Source organism: Anabrus simplex, chromosome 4 (genome assembly GCF_040414725.1).
Source record: "Anabrus simplex isolate iqAnaSimp1 chromosome 4, ASM4041472v1, whole genome shotgun sequence".
Taxonomy (NCBI): Eukaryota; Metazoa; Arthropoda; class Insecta; order Orthoptera; family Tettigoniidae; genus Anabrus; species Anabrus simplex.
This window is the reverse complement of record NC_090268.1, coordinates 28,319,687-28,341,938: the sequence shown is the minus strand read 5'-3', so window position 1 is coordinate 28,341,938 and position 22,252 is coordinate 28,319,687. Positions and strand designations below refer to the sequence as shown.

Below are 22,252 nucleotides of genomic sequence, written 5' to 3'. Positions count from 1 at the left end.
CTGGCTTAAGATAATAAAGGTTTAGAAAATTCATATCGATCGACAATATTATTGATTCAATTCAGATTTCATTTCCATTCAGTTGGCAATATAACCGGAACCAACAGAGGTCCCTCCTTATTCCTCAACCCGGACAAAAATCTATCGCTAAACGGTGCGTGTACTATACCTCCTCTTAGAACAGAATGAACCTTCCTCATGAATCCTGCATAAAGAACACGTAGACATGGTTCCTTTCTTTTTTTGCTAGTGGCGTTACGTTGCACCGACACAGATAGGTCTCATGGCGACGATGGGATAGGAAGGACTAGAAGTTGGAAGGATGCGGCCGTGGCCTTAATTGAGGTACAGCCCCAGCATTTGCCTGGTGTTAAAATGGAAACCACGGAAAACCATCTCCAAGGCTGCCGACAGTGGAATTCGAACCGACTATCTCTCGGAAGCAAGCTCACAGCTGCACGCCCCTCACCGCACGGCCAACTTGCCCGGTATGGTTCCTTTCACCACAGTGAGGAGTGCCTTGGCCAGCTTAATATATTGAAGTCGAAAAACAAAAAATGGTCTACAATGGTCTTGGATCCTTTCTCGACTGACTGATTCAATTCCATCACCACATACACAAATTATGATAGATTTCAAAATATACTTACTATGTACAAGTGAAAAAGTAACTTTTTTCAACAACTTACTGATAGTTATAGTTACATGCTACTTTCTTTCATTAATATTAAAGACCACATTAAGATTTTAAGGTACTTTTGCAATAATCTGGAATTTTAATTACTATAATCTGGCCAATTAGAACCTCTTTCCAGTCATGGCAAAAACTACTAAATGCTGAAGTTATAGTTACATGCTACTTCCTTTCATTAATATTAAAGACCACATTATGATTTTAAGGTACTTTTGCAATAATCTGGAATTTTAATTACTGTAATCTGGCCAATTAGAACCTCTTTCCAATCATGGCAAAAACTACTAAATGCTGACAACCCAATTAGAAACAAGGTATACAGTTCTAGAAAGACTTACAGAAGACATTAAAATATATTTAAAAATAATCTTTATTCATCATAACAGGAGTGAAATGCAATTTGACAATACATATTTAGTGAAATAAGACAGTTATAAGCCTTAAGCCACTCACATACACGTACGATGAATACAGGATAGGAGAGTCTCAAACTGTATATACAATAATATACAATAGTAGGCATACAAGCTAAAAATGTTGCATTATTACATAGTGATTTTATAAAATTTTCAAAAGGCAGCACTGATAAAAATATACAAGCAAAAAAACTTTCTTCAACAACTTATTACTAGTTATAGTTATGTTCTACAGCGAGTTTCTCTCATCGGTTGGCCGGCAGGCGCGCCCAGCTCTTTTGCCTCCCGTTGACTCATCACTTCCCACTACACAGCGCAGCAACAGCACGGGAATGCCCGCACTTCGCTGTTCAGTTCCGTGCTTAGAACGTGTATTAAGTGTTGATCTGTCGCTCCAACTGTTCTCGAGCTGTGAAGTGTTACTTCGGGGTATAATTCTCATAATGCCTCCACGTGTGTAGACAGTAGAGAAATGGGTATTTATGTACGATAATTATGTGAAACAGAGTCTTGCAGGGAAGTCGTTAGGTGATTCTGCAAGACAATTTCCAGGTGTACGTCCTCCACATAGAGAGACCATGCGGAAACTCGTAAACAAATTGAGAAGAACTGATTCTTTACTTGATAAGAAGCAAAGTGTTAAAAAATGTGTACTTAACGAGAAAAAAGTAAATGAAGTTGGAGAAAGATTAGAACATATGCCTACAAAATCCCTAGGATGAGTTGGACAAGAAGCCGAGGTTTCGAAGATCTCAGCATGGCGGGCTACGAAAATGTTAAAATTAAAACCATACAAGGTAACTGTAGTAAACAAACTACATACTAATTTTCTTTTCTTATTTTCTTAATTTTAATTGTTATCTCATGTCATGCATCCTTGTTGCTATGCCACAGGGCGGCGAGTGATGAGTCAACGGGAGACAGATAAACTGGGTGCATCTGCCGGCCAGGTGACGAGAGAAACTCACTGTATCCTCTCATTAATACTAAAGATTATATTATGCTTTCAAGGTATTTTTGCAATAATCTTCAATTTTAACTAATTCATGACATTCTGAATAGCATTTGAATTTCTTTAACCTCATCATATTCCTTAATCACTATGGGTTAAAATATACAGATATTAGGTTGAAGGCATGAAATCTTGCATTGACATAAAGTATGGTCTAAAGTAAGACCTAAGCTAAAATATGCAGCCGAGGTTATGCGATCCTCATCAGTCATTGCAGGTGAACACAACAAACATGTCCCATTCCTATTTAAGGGTTTGCTGCTCAAGGTGCGGTGGTTTCACGATGAAGAGCCGAAGAGTATTGATGCAAAATTGGTGGAATCCACAACGAGAGTGTTCCTACTGTTTTGAAAAAGAAAGGCGCTCACTTCAGTGTTAGGGTATGATTTTCTGTAATTGGAGAACAATTTTCAGTAGTTTTTATGACATTTATTATGAGAAAACTTTTCTGTATCTTGTTCGGTTTAAAGTAATGCAAAGGGAGATTCCAAATACCAATTTTTACATCTGTAAACTTTTAATTTTTTGAAATACAGATATCCTCCTTTAAACAATTTACCCCCCTTTTCACCCTATCAGCGACAGAATATCCGAAAATCCTCCCTTAGTGAGCACCTACACTCTAATATAAATGTGTCCCCAAAATTTTGTTTCTTTGCGGTTGGTTGGTCGGTCGGTCGGGACATGTACAGATTAATTAATATAAAAACATCCTATCATCTCCTAATACTTCTGAAACCTTGTTTATCAGAAAAACATGACACATCACAACCTGAAAATATTACACAAAGTAAAATTAAGAAATGAAGTTTTAAAATGATATACAGTTTATAATGGCTGGAATGCTTGTTAAAAAATGTGCATTGTCAGAATGGCCAATTTTCACTGTGATTAAAACTGCTGGACATCTACATATAAAATTAACTATGAAAACTTTAGCTGATTAACCATAACTTTAAAATAGTTTTAAAAAGTATTGTAACATATAGTAACATTTTTTACAAATAATTATCTAATGTAATAACATTTCAGATAAAAGCTAACTAATCAGTCAAGTGACTAGAATAATTCTTTGTGTTCCTTCCTCATCATTCAGTCCCAGAGTCTTCACAGTTAAAGGAGTGCAGTTCCTCTTTCAACCGCTTCTGTTGTTTCACACTATTTGTCACCCATTTCTGGGTCACTATGTGAAACTTCCTTTGTCGTTTATTGTTAACTTCCTGTATTTCATTGAATCTTTCTCTAGAAAAAAGAAATTGAAATATTATTAAATACACTAACGAAGAGTAAGATCAAAAACATAGGTGCATTTTAATAAAGATAACCTATCCCCTATCTTCAATGAAGTATTGTAAATATGATCATGCATATTACACTCCTTCTGACTTATCAATGATCGCTCTCAAAACAACAAATCCTCTTTCAGAGAATGGTCAAAAATACACTGGTGTTCAAAAGGTAAGGGAAAAACAACTCTTTTCTTACTAATGTTTTAACATCGCACAAACAGGTGGAAGGTTAATAATAAGACTAGATGTAAAGTTGAATTAGGGGCAGGGAGATAGCTCCAACACTAGCAAAAAATCTTGGGACACTTTAATTTTGAGGTCACAATTGCAAAATATCAACTTCATAATGACCATTCAATTACAGAAGGTCCCACACTTATAGCTGTAACGAGCCTTTATATTTTTCTACAATGAAATACGACGAGTCTCATCAATTTTGAGATGTGTATAAGTGTATACAAAGACTTTTTAGATTAACATTACGACAAACTGTCACAGTTTACATACCTTTTTAAGTCTGTAAGTAATGTTTTTGAGCCTCCTCCCCCTTAGAAAATCATGACCTTTTTTCAATATTTTTTTAGTATTCAAGTATGTTTTTAAGATCATATTGAGAAGACTATGTCTTTCAACATTTAATGTTTTTACCGAAACAAAGATATCTGTAGTTGATGATGTAAAATGAAACATGGACTAATACTAATTTGTGAACTTGCTTAAGGTACGCAATACCGTATACTGTATTGATAAGGTGGAACAATAATTACTGTCAATTTGTTAAATTTTGCAACACATCAAAATGATCGTGAAGTTGATTACTTGTAAGTTGGAAGGATTTCGGGAGGGAAGCGAATGTGGCTTTAATTAGCCCCCGTGTTCACCTGGTGTGAAAATGACAAACCACAGGAAACAATCTTCGGGTTTACCGACAGTGAAATTCTAACCCACCATCTTTCGATGCAAGTGCGGAGCTACTGATTCAAACCACACAGCTATCTCACTCTGTGAAATCAGCTCTGTCTCTCAAAGGAGAGTCACAGGCATGTGGGGAAATCATGCAGTGGGAACCTTGCAGCACAATAATAGATGTAAGAGCGTACATTGGGCTTCATTCAACAACCTAGACTGCCATAACATAATTGTACCTCTGTCATATATGGAATGAAGAAGCAGCAGCAATTCTCAAACCATCCCTCTTTCCACCTTGGTGTCAGCTGATGGGTACTGATGTGTCTCTCAACTCTTCTCAGGGCACCCCATAGACCATTCTATCTGTTTGCAATTAGTTCTCGCAAAACAGGCCCCAGGGGTTCTCAACATGGGAACGTGGGTTGGCGACCATGGGGCCCTTAGCTGAGTCCTAGCAATGTTTCCACATACTTATGCCAAGCTCCTCACTTTCATCTATCCTATTTGACCTCCCTTAGTCAATTCTTGTTCTTTTCTGACCCCGACAGAATTAGGTTTGCGAATCCTAGGGAGTCTTTCATTTTATGACCCTTGTCTTTCTTTGGCCGATATCATCATTATTCGAAGTGTTGTACCCCTTCCATATTTTTCTCTCTGATTAGTGTTAATAGAGGATGGTTGCCTAGTTGTACTTCCTCTTAAAACAGTAATCACCACCAACACTCTTGCAAAACAGCAAGCAAAACTGATTTAAAGAAAACACGACCAGAAGAACGTTATATGACAGCAGAGTAGTACCCCGCGTTGGCTGGAAGAACTTATTAAATGCATCCCTCACCCCTCAAGCCTATAAAAATTATCATTTGTCTATTTTGTCCCCTAATTTGCCTTACACTTCAATGCTGAGGTTTTTTATGTGGCTATGTTTAACTCTGATTCTGTACAAATAAAAAATGGCCCCTGTAAACTTCCCGTCCCCTTTAGTTCATAAAAATAATTTATTTACAGTTTAGTTTCTTCTGCTTTTTATCTCGAACTTAAATACTGAATTTCACAAATTTATATGCCACAGTTTTCCCGTGATGGTGTTGAGCAGAGCCATTCGATATGGCAACCCTGTTGTCATAAGAGCAATACTGTTTTCTTAACATGGAATGACCTATCCAAGACAACTGCTGCCCAGCCACATGGCCTGCAGATACTGGAATTCCAGATGGTCAGTGTGATGGCATTCTCAGCTGTACTGTTTGGCTTTCTCAACTGGGTCTGCTCTCCATCGTGTCAGACAGATAATAATAATAATAATAATAATAATAATAATAATAATAATAATAATAATAATAATAATAATAATAATAACAACAACAACAACAATTGGAGAGCATTACAACATCTATGAGGAAGAGGAGATTGAACTTCTATGGTCATGTCATGAGAATGGACAATCAGAGGCTCACCTCCAGAATCTTCCACACCATCTCTAGAGGGAAAGCGACTAATGCCAAGTGGGCAAGACTCGTCAGGAAAGACCTTCAAGAATTGGACATCGCTCCCAGTGAAATTTATGACAGGAATAGGTACAGAACGTTGATCAGAACATCAAACTCTCTCCATTCACTAACAGAAAAAACAGTACGTCCGGGAGGAGGTGTGAAATGGACCCAGGAGCGAAAAGACTTTCACAGTGCAAGGATGAAAGAGTACTAGTCAAAGAAGAAAGCTGCTAGAGATAAGAACCACGTGGTCCATAGCAGGCCCAAACGGAACTGAAAACTAAAATAATAATAATAATAATAATAATAATAATAATAATAATAATAATAATAATAATTTTTTTATGAGGGATTGTGGAAAATCTTCAAAAGACACTTGTGAAGGGTCCGCACTCCACAAGTGTGTGGGATTCTTACCCACTAAAAACCACACACGCTTTTCCCACGATGTGCATCATCACCTCGGAACCGCTCTCGCATTACTTCAGGGTGATATCATGCTTTGTCCTTCAGACTTCTTCCTTCTTCATTTCTCCTTTACGAACGTTTGTACACTTCCAAATCCTTCTTCTTCTGATGAAGGACATCCTCCACATACACTGCCACGCAATCCCAGGATTCCTGGTTTCGTAGCATCGCAGAAATAATATTATCTGTTGTCAATTCTCCTAGTTCAGTTTCCACACATCTTCTCTGTATTGTCCAATGGCCGCACACAAAGAAGGTGTGAAATACATCGTCGATGTCATCACAGTATAAGCATGCTGCGTCACTCGCTCTGCCCACTTTATGCAGGAATTTCCGAAAATATCCATGTCCTGTTAGAAGCTGCGTGAGGTAGTAATTTACTTCACCACGGACCCTTTCAACTATCTCCGTTTTGTGTTCGGCTAGTGTTAGACTGTGGCTCATCATGCATTCTCTTATGCGCTGCATCCCCTGGTTCAGTTTGATTTGAGCCATTTCAACATTATGAGCCACTATCAAGGCGGCCACATCATCAGCGTAGCCCACAAGCTTCGTGTCCTCTGCATCTCCAAACGTAACAAGCCATCATACATTATATTACAAAGATCTGCAAGAAGGATCGATCCCTGCGCTGCACCAGCCGTCAGATGTTTTGTCTTTTGTCCATCTTCCACATCATACAGCAGAGTGCGATCTTTGAAGTAATCTCTCATTATTCGCATACGATATTGTGCTAGCTTGAAAGTTTCTTCAAGAGCTACCAACATGTTGCTCCACCTTGCCGAATTCAAGGCATTCTTCACATCCAGGGTCACAAGAAGTGTCAATTTACGGGAATGATGGTTGCCCGTTTGTGCTCTTTCTGCTGTATTCACCACCTCCTTCACTGCATCTAGCGTCGAGAAAACGTGTTAATGAGGAACGTATTAATGAGGTTTCACTGATTTATTTATTTATTTATTTATTTATTTATTTATTTATTTATTTATTTATTTATTTATTTATTTATTTATTGAAGATAATGAAAAGATTTTTGAGTCTTCAACCTACCACCAGTCTGCCATTACCACGTCAGATAATAAGACTGGCATGGTTATGACATCATCAAAGATCAGAGCAAATAGTGCTTCTTGGGCTGTGTGCTATGCCATGTTCCTAGGCTCCACCTGTCGTTGAAACAGTTTGTCACCAGACCAGCAATGTGTCACAGTTCCGGTTGTGTCACTGGAGCAGTTGGAGCAGTGACAGTATTTCTAGACCATCACATCTCTACAGGATAAGGATATCATGCTCAGAATGGAGAGAGAGAGAGAGAGAGAGAGAGTGTGTTTGATATCTTTTCAATTTCTGTAGATTTTATGAGATGCTGGAGTGTAGAAAGTAGGTATTGAAAGGACGAGTGCATGATTTTCACATGTAAGTACCCATAAATGCCAGATTGGTGATAATTAAAGTTAGACTTGGACTTGAGAGTGGAATCAAGGATTTTATACAGGTTTATGCACCGCAATTGGGGAATGCAGATGAATGTTTAGAAGAGTTTCTAGAAGAACTGGAAAGCTGTACTGAAGACAAAGAGGTTATAATAATAGGAGACATGAATGCACATGTTGTAAGACAGAACTAACAAAATAGTCTCCTTGATTGACATTTTCGCATTGGAACTTATCTCCGTAGAAATTAATTTGTGGCATCTCCCTGCAAGATGTGGACTTATATTATCTTTAAAGTGATTTAATACCTTTTCCTATGTATGAGTTTGAGTTACTACTCATTTGAAACTTACTTATGCGCCTACCCGAAGGTATGTTGTGTCAGTAAGCCCCTGTCAGCTACTAATCTCTACCGGAGGTTAGATCGAGTTTCCTTGCCTAGCTGTAACCTATTGCACAGTGCTCTGGCACATCCTTCCCCAGGCGTGACTAGTCAACTTCTTGTGCCCGTAGCGAGCAGCAAGAGAGAGGCTGTCTGCTGTGAACATGGAGAGCGAACGGGCACCTATTCCACGCTTTGCTGTGAAGCACTCTTCAAACATGGATCCTGGATAATCTAGTGGATACTAGGAGATTCATTCCCCTCCTGAAGTGCCTTTCTTCTCTGGACGAACTTTTGGAACATCGCCGATGTAGTATATTTAAGCTGGGGCTGTACCTTAATTAAGGCCACGGCCGCTTCCTTCCCACTCCTAGCCCTTCCCTGTCTCATCGTCGCCATAAGACCTATCTGTGTCGGTGCGACATAAAGCAACTAGCAAAATAAAAAAAAATAAAAAATAAAGTATATTTAAACAATTTAATTTTTTTTCTGCCTCGTCGGCGTATGTGGCTTCAGACTTCAACTACTCCATCAAGACCGAAGTCCGAAAAAAATGTCTGCTACATATCTATTATAATCTCGTCGAAGTGCTAGTGTGGTATATTTGCACACATGGAAAATCTTACCTGAAACAACAAAATCTGAATTTTTTTTTGGGACAAGTTCGTGAACAATAATTCAAACATTATTGCGGCATGTAATGTTGGAAATCAGTTCCCATGGTTTTGTATTGTTTTATAGGTATGAACATTTCTAAATTGGAATCCTTAACAAAATTTTATTGTTACTGTAATATTAATATTATTACTTTTAGTTTTCCTTTTTTTTTTAATGTGATGCCTTAAGCCTTTCCTAGAGGGGCTGTGTTAGGGTAATCGAAGCTTACTAAGCAAGGCACTATTCATAAGGTTTTACCTTGCGGTTATTTTCCTATTCTGTTTTTTCTGTTTTCTTTTCTGGTTTCTTTTCTCCCCTGTGATCTTGCTATTCTGTTTTTTTATCTCTAATTTGGGATTATTATATTATTTGATTATGTATTGAATGTTGACTGTGAATTAATTGATTGTTCCTGTGAGATGCTGTAATGTTGATTGTTGATGTTGCTTGACCTGATTTTTCGGCAGATAATTTGAGTGCGATTTGGTTAATTTCACTATTTCTCTGTTTATCTTCGGGACATTATTTTTCTGATTTTCACTCGATTTATTTGTGGGATTTGTCTTGTTTCTCTCTAGTTGTAAGTGGGTGTGAAAGCCCTTGTGAGAACTCCTTGCCTAGTACCTTAAGAAGATTTTAAACCTATCTGATGTACTTCCCAAGAAAAGAAAACTGTCAGTTAACATATGAATTCAAGCATTAGATTACCTGAACCAATGATTTGTATAGATTCAATCAAAAGCAAAGGCATCAAAGATTGTTATTATTTATTTGAAATCCATTAAAAGAATCTAGGTTAGCTTAGTAAAGTCATTCATATTGGGTCCCAATTAGTAAATGTAGGTCTGATCGATCCGTAGGGTAGATTGTTGATTTTTCTTTTATTTAATTTCTATTTTAATTTTAATCCTTGTTGATGTTCCATTTTCTTGATGTCCAGAGTTTCTTTTCTATTTTATTAAATTTTCATATTTATTTCAAAGTACCTGTGGATGTCTTTCTTGTAGACATTTTAAATCCATACAGTGAGAGTTTTATTTTATTTCCTTCCATAGGTAGTGGTCACCTGGTCTATCTGCTGCAACAGGCAGCAATAGCACAGAGAATTGGCAGAAATATAAAGAAGCCAAAAAGGTATGTAAGAAAATAGTACGAGAAGAGAAATGGAAGAGCTGGGAAAGTTTCACAGAAACTTTACAGGAAGTTAAAAGGTTTTGTATGGTTTGCTGAAGAATAGTTTACAAAACAGGGAAGATACAAAATTTGTAAAAAATGAAACAGGGCAGATATTGATGCAAAGAGATGACATACTTCAAAAGATGGGAAGAATACTTCTCAGAATTGCTAAATATTAAATACAGTGAACGGGTAGATGAGAAGGAGCAAGAAGAAACAATGGGGAAAGAAGAACAAGAAAAGGAGATATCGATGTTAGACATAGTGGAAGCCATACAAAAGATGAAGAGCGGTAAAGCAGCTGGAGGGGATGAGGTAACTACGGAAATGATAAAAGCAGCAGGACCAATAGGGCTACAGTGGCTGTATAGATTATTTAGAATAATCTGGAGGAAGAAAGAGCTCCCAGAAAAGTGGGTAAAGGGTTTAATTATCCCGATATTTAAAAAAAGGTGATAAAAAGGAATGCAATAACTATAGATGGATCACCCTTATTGCCCATGTAGCTAAGATATTTCAGAGAGTATTGGAAGGAAGACTGAGGAGGAAGCTAGAAGGAGAAATGGAAGAAGAACAGTATGGTTTGACCTGATCTTTACATTAAGACATATGATGGAGAAAAGATTGGAGTTTGGAAAAGACATACAGTAGCGATGACATTTATTGACATTGAGAAGGCTTATGACAGTGTGCCCAGGCAGTTCGTATGGGACACATTAAGGAAAAAACAAGTTAACAGGGTGGAAGTAAAAATGATAAAAGCTATGTACAAAAATTGTGTTAGTAGTGTGAAGACTAGTATAGGAAAAACAAAATGGTTTAAAGTTGAAACTGGTCTCTGACAGGGAAGTGTCTACCCCCCATACTATTCATCAGTCATGGATGAAATTCATAAGAACATTAAACAGAGATTGGGAAGACAGGCAACAAAAGCCATGTTGTTTGCAGATGATATAGTGATATGGGGTGATGAAACGGAAGTGCAAAAACAAGTAGATGTATGGAATCAAGAGAGAGAAAAATATGAAAGTAAGCACAGAGAAAAGTAAAACAATAGTGATAACAAGGGGAAGGAAGGAAGAGGAAAGATAAAACTGAATGGTAAAATTCTGGAAGTGATTGAAAGTTTCAAGTACTTGGGAAGTGTGATCACAGAAGATGGAAAGATAACCAAGGAAATTGGGAAAAGAATACAACAAGCAAACAGCTTCTACCAGAGTGTAAGGGGTATTTTGTGGAACCAAGATGTCCCGAAGAAATGTAAGAAAGTATTATATTCAACCTATTATGAACCCATACTAACCTATGCAGCTAGATTGTTGACTACAACAAAACGAAAGGAGAGTAGAATACAGGCAGCGGAGATGAAATTTCTAAGAGCTATCGAGGGCAAGACCAGAAAGAATAAAATTAGAAATGAAGAGATAAGGAAAAGGACAGGAATCTTGAAACTTCAAGACAGGATAGAAACAACAAAGCTAAAGTGGTATGGGCATATGATGAGAATGGGAGGAGTGTGCCAAAAAAAAGTTTTTTCAGAGAAGTTAAAAGGAAAAAGACCACGAGGAAGACCCCAAAAGAGGTGGACAGATTTATTATGGGAGTGCATAGAGAAGAGGGGAGGAAAACCAGAAGATGTACTTAAGAAAGGAGAAGAGTGGTGGAGAGACAGGCAGTAAAGGAGGTCCTTGATTCAAAACTCGACCCAGGAAGCTGAAAACAGGAAATGAAGATGATGATAATGAAATATCAATATCTATATTTTATTTTTTACAATTTTCTCTATGTCGCACCGACACAGATAGGCCTTATGGCAACGATAGGATGGGAAAAGGCTAGGAATGGGAAGAAAGTGACCGTGGCCAGTGAAAATGGGAATCCACCAAAAACCATCTTCAGGGCTGCCAACAGTGGGGTTCAAACCCACTATCTCCCGAATGCAAGCTGATAGCTACATGCCCAAAATGCGTAGCCACTAGCTCAGTCATCAACTATACAAGGATTTAGATTATATCTTAAGCAGAGATGGCAACTATCAACCACCATTGATGGTCTAAGGGAGGAAAAGAACTAAAAATATTAGTTATATTTCATGTATAGAATTGATGAGTGCATAAAATGAAGAAATTATGGCTCTTTCTTATCTCATTGATGCAACTAACGATCAAACTATAAAACTGCAATGAAGCATTGAACTCTAGTCCTCGGTTTGCTTTCAGAGTTACGAATCTCATGCAACTCCTAGCTACATAGCTCTTTCCTGGTTGAAACCTGAAGGGCAAAAGAATCAAAAGAAAATCTCCCCCAATATATTTCTTTGAAATTTCATTTCCTATCTTCATTCCATAATCTTAATACTTTCATCACTATTCCTGTTAACTGCTCTTCTAAGTACAATAAATCCTCCCTTGTTACTGGGTTGCGACTTTGGAATACACTTCCAGCCAATGTTAGGAACTGTAAGACAAAATTTAAAATTGATTGCAGAGATTTCCTTCTGAACACCACTGACTGTTTCGTGCGACTGGTGATGTATGATAGGCTGCGTGGCTGGGTCATTATGGAATGTGACTGTGATTTTGAAATTAAAATACACAGTTATTTCCTAGAACTAATATAATTAATTATTACACTTAACTCTTGATTTACCGTAATCGGATCAACCACGCTGTGGCTTAACTGCGATATAAAAAACACTAAAAATGCACGAGTGTTAGGAAAATGAATGAAATGGCATATGGCTTTTAGTGCCGGGAGAATTCGAGGACGTGTTTGGCCCGCCAGATGCAGGTCTTTTAATTTGACACACTTAGGCGACCTGCGCGTTGTGATGAGGACGAAATGATGAAGACGACACATACACTCAGCCCCCGTGCTAGCGAAATTCACCAAAGATGGTTAAAATTCCCGACCCTGCTGGGAATCGAACCCGGTACCCCTGTGACCAAAGGCCAGCATGCTAACCATTTAGCCATGGAGCCGGACACAAGTGTTAGGAGTCACAGTAATACAAGCACAACAAACAGTTATGCATGGGGTGGCCTTGGCAAAAGCCGAGTCATTGTTGGAGTACATCGAGGGCCAGGATGATGCTCTCATCACTGAAAAACTTGTTTTGAGAAACTTGAGAAGTAAAATAAAGAAAAAAGTGTAAAAGTGTTTCTTGGTATAAAAACAGAAACCCATGACTGATTATTTTCAGAAACAGTAAAGTTAGGTAGTCTGAATATTCTTCTGTGCCTTATTAGTTTCAAAGAAAAGTGCTGTTTATTTTTCTATTTATTAACTATGCTAAGTGCTAATTTTACTGCAACGTATTTGGTGAGTAAACAAAAACAATACAGCAGTATCATTTACTATAATTTTAACTGTACTTTTAGTACGCCTGTTCTATTTTTAAATTTTTGCGGGTTAACCGCGATTTTATTTATCTGGGAAGCCTTAATCCTGGTTAATCGAGAGTTGAGTGTATGGTTAACGTAAGAAATTTCATTTTTTGTCCATATTGAACTGAAAATTACAATAAATACTTTTAATGTCCACCTATTTAATACAATAATAATGTTGTTATATAGATGTAATTACAACATACTAATTATATACAGTACTAGTTTCGATGCATTTTTACGTCATCTTCAGCTGTACAAAGAAACGGAAAATGTTTGACTCGCAAGTCTTCTACTTGTTCAATAAGTTTTTATTAAGCGTCATTGTTTCTATTGTAGATTTCATAGGGTTTTATATTACGCACAATTTAAAGTCTATCATGAGTTTTATATAATTTGCCTATTTTCCGTTTCTTTGTACAGCTGAAGATTATGCAAAAATGCATCTAAAGTAGTACTGTATATAATCAGTATGTTGTAATTACATCTATATAACAACACCATTATTGTATTGAATAGGTGGACATTAAAAGTTTATTTATTGTAGTTGAGTGTACCACAAATAATAGTGTGTATGTGTGTAATATTTAATCTTTCAATTCGTGCAGTCACTGTTCACCACCATACTTGTTTTATGACATATATAGGCCTAGTATGTATCCTTTATGATGTATTGCTTCTTACAAGGCCCTACACCGCTGGCTGCGCAGAAGCCTGTGACTGGGGAAGACATGGCCATGCGCGTACCGCCATGTTGCGGGCGCTCCTCAGCTTGACGCAGGAATCGTATGGAATTCATGCTTTAACTTGCATTTTGCACACATGAAAACATTCGCTTTATAAAATTAATGACAACCTACACCGACTACCGTGTACACCCGCAATAAATATACATAATATCAAGACTGTGGTAATATTAAAATATACTTCTGTATAAAAAAACTGAACAATCTACACAAATCCTTTGCATAGCCTATAGGTGGCGCACCTAAAATAAAAAAACCTTTAGCAGACTGAATTAGAAGACTGAAAAATACACTACTACAAAAGTACACTTGCGGTACCTCGAAAATGATCATGTCGCTCACTTTAATATAAGGTTCATGTTTGTAACTGATGTGCTTGAACATTGTACGTATGGCTAGAAGGCCAGACTCAAAGGACGAGAATCACGTGGCAATCTGTCTCTTGAGAAACCTAGGATCAACAATTATTTAGCTTTATTGAATATATGAAGACATGTTCAAAAAGCGGTCTACAACTTAAGTATGATTACATATCGTGAGATAAAAATTACCTGTCTCTCAGCAGACTGGCGAACACATAAATTAAATATTGACAAACTCCTGTACCGGTACCGATAATAATAATCTTCAATATCAACAAAAAAAAAAGGAAACCTGTGAAATAAAATCTTTCTTTTTTTTGCTAGCTGCTTTACGTCGCACTGACACAGATAGGTCTTATGGCGACGATGGGACAGGGAAGGGCTGGGAGTGGGAAGGAAGCGGCCGTGGCCTTAATTAAGGTACAGCCCCAGCATTTGCCTCGTGTGAAAATGGGAAACCACGGAAAACCATCTTCAGGGCTGCCGACAGTGGGGTTCGAACCTACTATCTCCCGAATACTGGATACTGGCCGCACTTAAGCTAAAATCTTTCTATGAAAGGTAAATAGCTTATGATTCCTCTCAGATAAGTTTTTGCTAGTGGATTTACGTCGCACCAGTACAGATAGGTCTTACGGCGACGATGGGATAGGAAAGGTCTAGGAGTTTGAAGGAAGCGGCCGTGGCCTTAATTAAGGTACAGCTCCAGCATTTGCCTGGTGTGAAAATGCGAAACCATGGAAAACCATCTTCAGGGTTGCCGACAGTGGGATTCGAACCCACTATCTCCCGGATGCAAGCTCACAGCCGCGCGCCCCTAACCGCTCAGCCAAACAGCAAATTTTACTCAATTATTTATTTATTTATCGTATGATGTGCACAGATAGATTATATAAATAAATATACAATATATACACAATATATACAAGCAGAAGCCTATAGTTCCAAATCAAGTCCATTGATCCATTTCAAGGCCTCCTCAGTTGCGTTATGGATGTCCTCCAAAGGACCTTGAAATGCTCTCCGTGGACACTCGGCAATTACGTGGTGGATGGTCTGTGAGGTAGCTCCACAATCACACCCAGAAGACTTCTGCCAGCCCCATTTATAAAGCGTATAGCCGCATCTTCCTTGATTGACTCTTATCCTGTTTAGAGTCCTCCATTGACGTCTGGGTAGATGGAATCCAGGAGGTTGAACATGAGGTAGAGTCACAAGATGTTGATTGGGAGCAGAAGACTGCTGCCATTGGTGTAACCAGGCGTTCGTGATGGAGAACCCAGATTCTTCCAGTGTAAGTGCAGTGCGCCAGGGTGGAGATCTAGACTTAAGTCGAGGAGGGGCAGGTTGAGTAATATCCTGGTGAACGGGGAGGTTGGAGTCCTGGCTGGTCTTCTTCCACAGTTTTAGAAGAGCTTCAGACCTTCTTAAGCAAGGCGGAGGAATATTACTGAGTGTAGGCAGCCAGGCCACGTTTGTAGAGCGAATACAACCGGTTATGATCCGCATTGTTTGATTTAGTTGAGCATCAATCTTCGCAGTATGAGCACTGTTCAGCCAAATTGAAGCGCAGTATTCAGCAACTGAATAGCAAAGAGCTAGAGCAGTAGATCTCAACACTTGGTTGTTTGCGCCCCAAGATGTGCCGGCTAATTTTTGAAGAATATTATTCCGACTTTTAATCTTGGCGGCTGTGTTGTTAATATGATGTTTATATGTTAGGGATCTGTCTAATGTGACACCTAAATATTTTGGGAAGGGACAGTGTTGTAAGGATTGATTTCTGAATGTTATTGAAGGCTTGTAGTTGGCAAATTTATTTCTGAGATGAAACACAGATACAACAGTCTTTTGGAGATTTGGACGGAGACACCACTTTTGGAAGTATGTATCTAGCTTTTCTAGATCTGCTGTAAGAATTTGTTCAGCTTCTGGAAAACTTGGTGTTTGGCTAACCAGTAGTATATCATCTGCGTAAATAAATTTCCTGGACTTAGTTGCTGGTAAGTCAGCAGTATAGAGGTTGAAAAGTAAGGGTGCCAGAACAGATCCTTGTGGAAGTCCATCATTCAGTTTGTAGGTTTTGCTTACTGCATCATCCGAAAAGATCTGAAAGTTTCTGTTGCTAATCATATTGCCAATGAGATTAGTAAGCTTGACACAGGGGATGGCAGAGATAAGTTTTAGCAGAAGCCCTTCTCGCCAGACAGTATCATAGGCTGCTGATAAGTCTAAGAAGACAGCCATACTAATCTTCCGATTCTCAAATCCATTTTCAATATGAGAGGTCAATGCAAAAATTTGGTCAGCGCAATTTCTTCCAGGTCTGAAGCCAGCTTGTTCTGTGGGAAGGAGATTATTGATGGTTTCTGAGATCCTATTGTATATTAGTCTTTCCAGGAGCTTTAGAGTAACACTTAGCAGTGCAATGGGTCTGTAGCTTTCCACTTTCAGAGGGTCTTTGTTGGGTTTCAAGATCGATATTACTTTTGTCTTCTTGAATAGTGAAGGAAGGTTACCTGTCTCCAAAATATTGGAGAAGAATTTGGTGAGCCAAATGATTGTTGCAGGTCCAAGATGTTGCAGGAATTCAGGATAGATGCCGTCTATACCTGCTGCTTTCCCGGATTTTATGTTCTTGATGCCTTCTAGGGTTTCCTCTCTTGTGAAAGGACAAGAGAATTGGGATGACTGTTGTTTTGCTAATTGCTTTTTATGTTTCAGTGCTGACCGGATTTCCCTTACAACTTGTTTATCTCTATTGATCTTTGAGATAGAGATCATGTGTTTGGCTAGATCATTAATGTTAACACTCAGCTTCTGCCTGCCAGCTGGCTTTGATGAGTCAAGCTTTCTAATGAGAGACCAGGCCTTTCTACTTGAGTGGGTAAAATCAAGAGATGACACAGTGTCGTTCCAAATTTGTTTTCTATTGTCATTCAGTGATTGAATAAGTTTTGTGGCTGTTTCATTGTTGCCATTTTCCTCAAATTCCTTAAGAAGGCTCTTGCTCTCTGCAGTCCATCCAAGAATATATTCTTTACGGCATCCTCTTGGAATGCAGCGCCGAGCAGCACCTTTTATAACTCCAACAAATCTGTCATAGTTATTAAAGGTTGGCTTAATCCATCTTATATTTGCATCAGTTTGTTCTTTAAATTTTTTCCAATTAGCTTTTTTAAAGTTCCATCTAGGTTTCGGATAAGATCGAATGACAGGAATATACATGCCAATTTGGAGTATGACAGGCCGGTGTTGACTATGAGGGAAACTGTTGAGAACTGAGCGAAGTATCTGGTTTGGAGAGTTTGGGGATTGGGTTATGAAGGAAAGATCTGGAGTGTATTCCTTACCCCATCGGGCGGAGAAGAAGGTTCCTTTTTCTTTAGCATCATAGATTAGTTTAAGATTTTCCATATCCATCCAGTCAACAATTGCCTCCCCATTTAGATCATTTTGTTGATAGCCCCAACATGTGTGATGACTGTTGAAGTCTCCCATGATTACGGTTGGGTGTTGTAAGGATGGTAGAGGAGGAGTGGGCCACATTGTGTTTGGTGGCTTATATACATTCATTATTGTTAGATTATTGATTTTAATTGTGACAGTGAAAATGTCATCACTTGAGCTACAGTCGACTACTGCGTAGTTAGTAATATTGTTTCTCACATAGGTAGCTAAGCCATACATCTCGTGATTATTGTGAGCCACTAACTTGAAGCCTGGGATCTTGCCTCTTGTTCTTAGCTGCATTTCATTGGCTGTATGAGTTTCTTGTAGCGCAATGACATCAATCTGTTGATCTTTCAGAATTTTAGCTAGACATTCACATTTTGCTCTACTGATGCCTTCGATGTTAAGATGGCATATTCGAATTGAAGGTCCGATTTTTCGGCTATAGACTTCCGGGTCCTGATAAGGACCGATTTCTTCATTACTCTGTGCATTATGACCGAGAGGTCTTTTCAGACAGTTCGATCGCATCTCTTCGCCGTTGCTTTCTTAGCACCACCCGGGGGACACGTGTAGGGTAATTTAAGGTTTCACCTACGGACGTAAAGCAATTATCTGAACAGATTGTTTAAAAAGTACATGACTGCAGAAATATTTCTAAAACAATCAGATACATGTTTTATCATTTTCTGAATATGAAATACCGGCTCTGCGGTGTAGGGATAGCGAGTCTACTTCTTACCCGAAGTCTCCGGGTTCAATCCCCAGCCAGGTCAGACATTTATACCTGGATCTGAGTGCTGGTTCGAGGTCCACTCAGCATACGTGATTACAATTGTGGAGCTATCTGACGGTGACATAACGGCCGAGAGGATTCGCCGTGCTGACCACATGACACCTCGTAATCTGCAGGCCTTCAAGGTGAGCAGCGGTCGCTTTGTAGGCCATGGCCTTTCGGGCCTGTTGTGCCATAGGGTTTGGTTTGGATATGAAATAACGTAATTGGATGAGCAGAAGTTAAATGATCATGTTTGTGTGATTTGGATTTAGGTAAATGCTGCCTGACATTCGTTACACTGGTGCTAGTCTTCTGTTGTGTATTTCTTAAAGTGAAATTAATGTCTAGGGTTAGTTTGAGTTTCTCTGCGAGGTTTAGGCTTAAGTTTTATTTTTTACAATTTGCTTTACGTCGCACCCGCACAGATAGGTCTTATGGCGACGATGGGATAGTAAAGGCCTAGGAATGGGAAAGAAGAGCCCGTGGCCTTAATTAAAAGTACAGCCCCAGCATCTGCCTGGTGTGAAAATGGAATACCACGGAAAACCATCTTCAGGGATGCCGACAGTGGGCTTCGAACCCACTATATCCCGGATGCAAGCTCAAAGGTGTGCGGTCCTTACCGCACGGCCAACTCGCCCGGTTAGGCTTAAGTAAGAATGTTATCATTTATGATGTAAAATCCTCCTCATAATATTATCTTCTTAAATATTACTGCTTTTACAAACTCATTCTGAATTAACATAATCTGAGCACATACAAGTTGAAAGTGTGTTCTAATTTTTCTCTAATATGAGCACCATGGTTTAAACCAAAAATAAAATAAAATGAAATTGAAAGTGAAGCACTTGCAAACAAAAAAGATTAATATCATAGTGAAAAGTTAATTTGATTAGCATTTTCTAATGCAGACTAGGATTGACAAGATTGTAATGAGCTTTGTTTAGACTTTATATTGTCAGATTTTTCTGGAATAGCGTATTAACAATTGTATTCTTTTATTATAAAGTAAGTGGGGAAGAACTGGAAAAAATAAGACATATGATACTAATAAATCATTTTTCAAGTAATTGATAATTTGAAGCAATACCTTACCCTACCTAATATTAGAAGGTTTTATCAAGTTGTATCAACCATATCTTACAGATTCTATGCCCAGGTTTATCAAATTTGTAATACAGCTACACAGTTTGTATGAAAAATATGTAGTCTTTTTCAGAACAGCTTTTTAGTTCTAAAGAATTATCCCCGTTGAATTGGAAAAAGGCAAACAAGAAAAAGAAGCCTAAATATGCTAAATTTCATGTCCATGCGTTCTCTGAATCAACCACCCTATAACCTGCTTAGTTCTCGATTATGGTAAATGAAAGTTTTTTTTTAACAGTTCAGTTTCTACTCACATGTGAAAAGAAATACCAGATCCCTTCTGATAGCAGTCTGTACAAATGAAGGCTGCACACGAATTCACCCTCGTGAATATCTTTCCATTCCATAGGTAATGCCTAACTTTAGGCCTAATATAGCCGATCAATTTAACTAACGTAAAGTATCAGCTCTCACATTCCTTGAAAATATTTGACAATATGTTATCACTCCGTCACATATAATACCAACCCAGATCCACTAACAGGCATGATTCAAATCGAAAATATGCATGGGTCTGTAAACATTACCACGTGCTAGTCATGCATTCGAAGCTGAAGCGCCCGCAACATGGCCATGCGCGAAAGTGTTCAATATTCCGCTTAGCATCAGCGCGCTCTGTGAGTCTAGATAAGTAATATTAAAGTCTTTGGCTTCTTATAACTTCTTTATATTTTTCTTTGATGCACATTTGCTAACTTTACTTATTATGTATCTTTCTAACTGATTATCTTGTTTACGTATCTAATTCAATGATAGTATTTTTCATTACATTGTAATTATGTGGTTAGGTGTAAGCGAGGGCCACAAACCACTAATTAATAAATAAATAAATAAATAAATAAATAAATAAATAAATAAATAAATAAATAAATAAATAAATAAATAAATAAATAAATAAATAAATAGGCTCCGGGAATGAACCTGGGGGGAGTCCATGTGACTCCGGACAAAAGGGAGTGAAATGCGTCGTTGCCGGCCATCTGCAACATAACATATTGGATTCAGCAAGAGAATCCAACTAGCCTCTTTCACTCCAACTCCAGCACGTAACCTGCACGAGGTGTCCCTGCTAAACTGAGCAACCCAGTGGAGGTTGGGTAACCAATCCCAGCGGAAACTGGGTCAGTGAACCGATCAGTGCTGGGGGCTTCAGGGCTTACAACCCTGATAGTTAAAAACTTGTTACCTTCGGGTGACCTAACCTAATCACTTGTGTGATAGACTGTATCAAACATGAAGTACAAACTTAATGAACATAATACCTCAGGTGGTAGACGATCCACAAGTAGGTCATCGGATTCTGGGGGACCTACACCTTCATGTGACCCAGTCGGATCTAAACGAAACTTGAAACGAAATATTACGTATCTAGCCACAATCAATATAAACTCCTTGATCAAGACCGGAAAGCTTAAGCATACACTTGATGTACTGAACGACAAGAACATCAGTATAGCAGCTCTCCAAGAGACTAGGTTTCCGGACGAAGAAGCCATAGAGTCTCAAGGATATAGAATATATAAAGGGAAACCTGGTAATAGAGTAATGGAAAATGTACCATTCCTTGGGACTGGTTTCGCAGTACACCATCTACTGGTTAAAAGCATACTTGACTTTTCATCACCAAACGATAGAACATCGGTGCTTTCCTTCAGATGCAAGAATAGGGGATACTCAATGATTAACTTCCACGCTCCTACCAATGACTCTAACAGGAAAAACCCAGAAATGACAAACCAGTACTGGGATGCCCTTGAAGAAACCCTTGATAAAGTACCAAATCATCATACGACTATATTGTTAGGAGATTTCAATGCCCAGATCGGTAGAGAACAGAAATACCGGAAGATTGTCGGAAGGTATCCTGCCCATAAGAGAACCAACAAAAATGGGGAACGCTTAATCAGTGTCTGCACCAAGTATGGATTACTTTTGATGTCTACAGCTTTCAAACACCTTCCCAGAAAGGCAATGACATGGCGATGCCCAAATAGCATGATGGGTGAATTCCAAATTGACCACGTAGCAATAGACAAGCTGCACCACAGGGATATTATGAATGTCAAAGTGATACGAGGAGCCAACATTGACTCTGATCACTACCTGTCTCTGGTTAAAACGAACCTGAAACCACTAATAAAGACCACGGGTATGTTAGCAAAAAACACGAAGATCCCTAGGTTTGATATCACCAAACTCAAAGAAGACAGCACTAGTTACCAAGAGAGGCTGATTCATAATACCAACAGGATTAACACATCTACAAAATGGGATCAACTTAGGGATGCCATAACAGTAGCGGCTCAGGAAACAATCCCCAATAGACCTAAAGGGAACAAGCATCCGTGGTGGTCCAGCGAATGTGATAAAGCTATAGAAGCTAGGCGGCTAGCGTGGATCAAATGGAATGTACATAAGAACGAAGCTAATTTACAAGCCTTCATTGCACAGA

General features: G+C 38.5%; 1 protein-coding gene across 3 annotated transcripts in view; it reads right to left on the bottom strand.

Annotated features, from left to right (window-relative positions):
• Positions 1 to 1,063: 1,063 nt before the first annotated feature.
• The window catches only part of LOC136871587 (DNA ligase 4), a 202,351-nt gene continuing 181,162 nt past the window's right edge, over positions 1,064 to 22,252 (bottom strand). For all 3 annotated transcript variants that reach the window (XM_068227154.1, XM_068227157.1, XM_067145024.2), the window contains one exon: positions 1,064 to 3,364. In XM_068227154.1, coding sequence (XP_068083255.1) covers positions 3,211 to 3,364 — 154 coding nt within the window. In that variant the 3' untranslated portion in view covers positions 1,064 to 3,210. The remainder of the gene's footprint in view (positions 3,365 to 22,252) is intronic.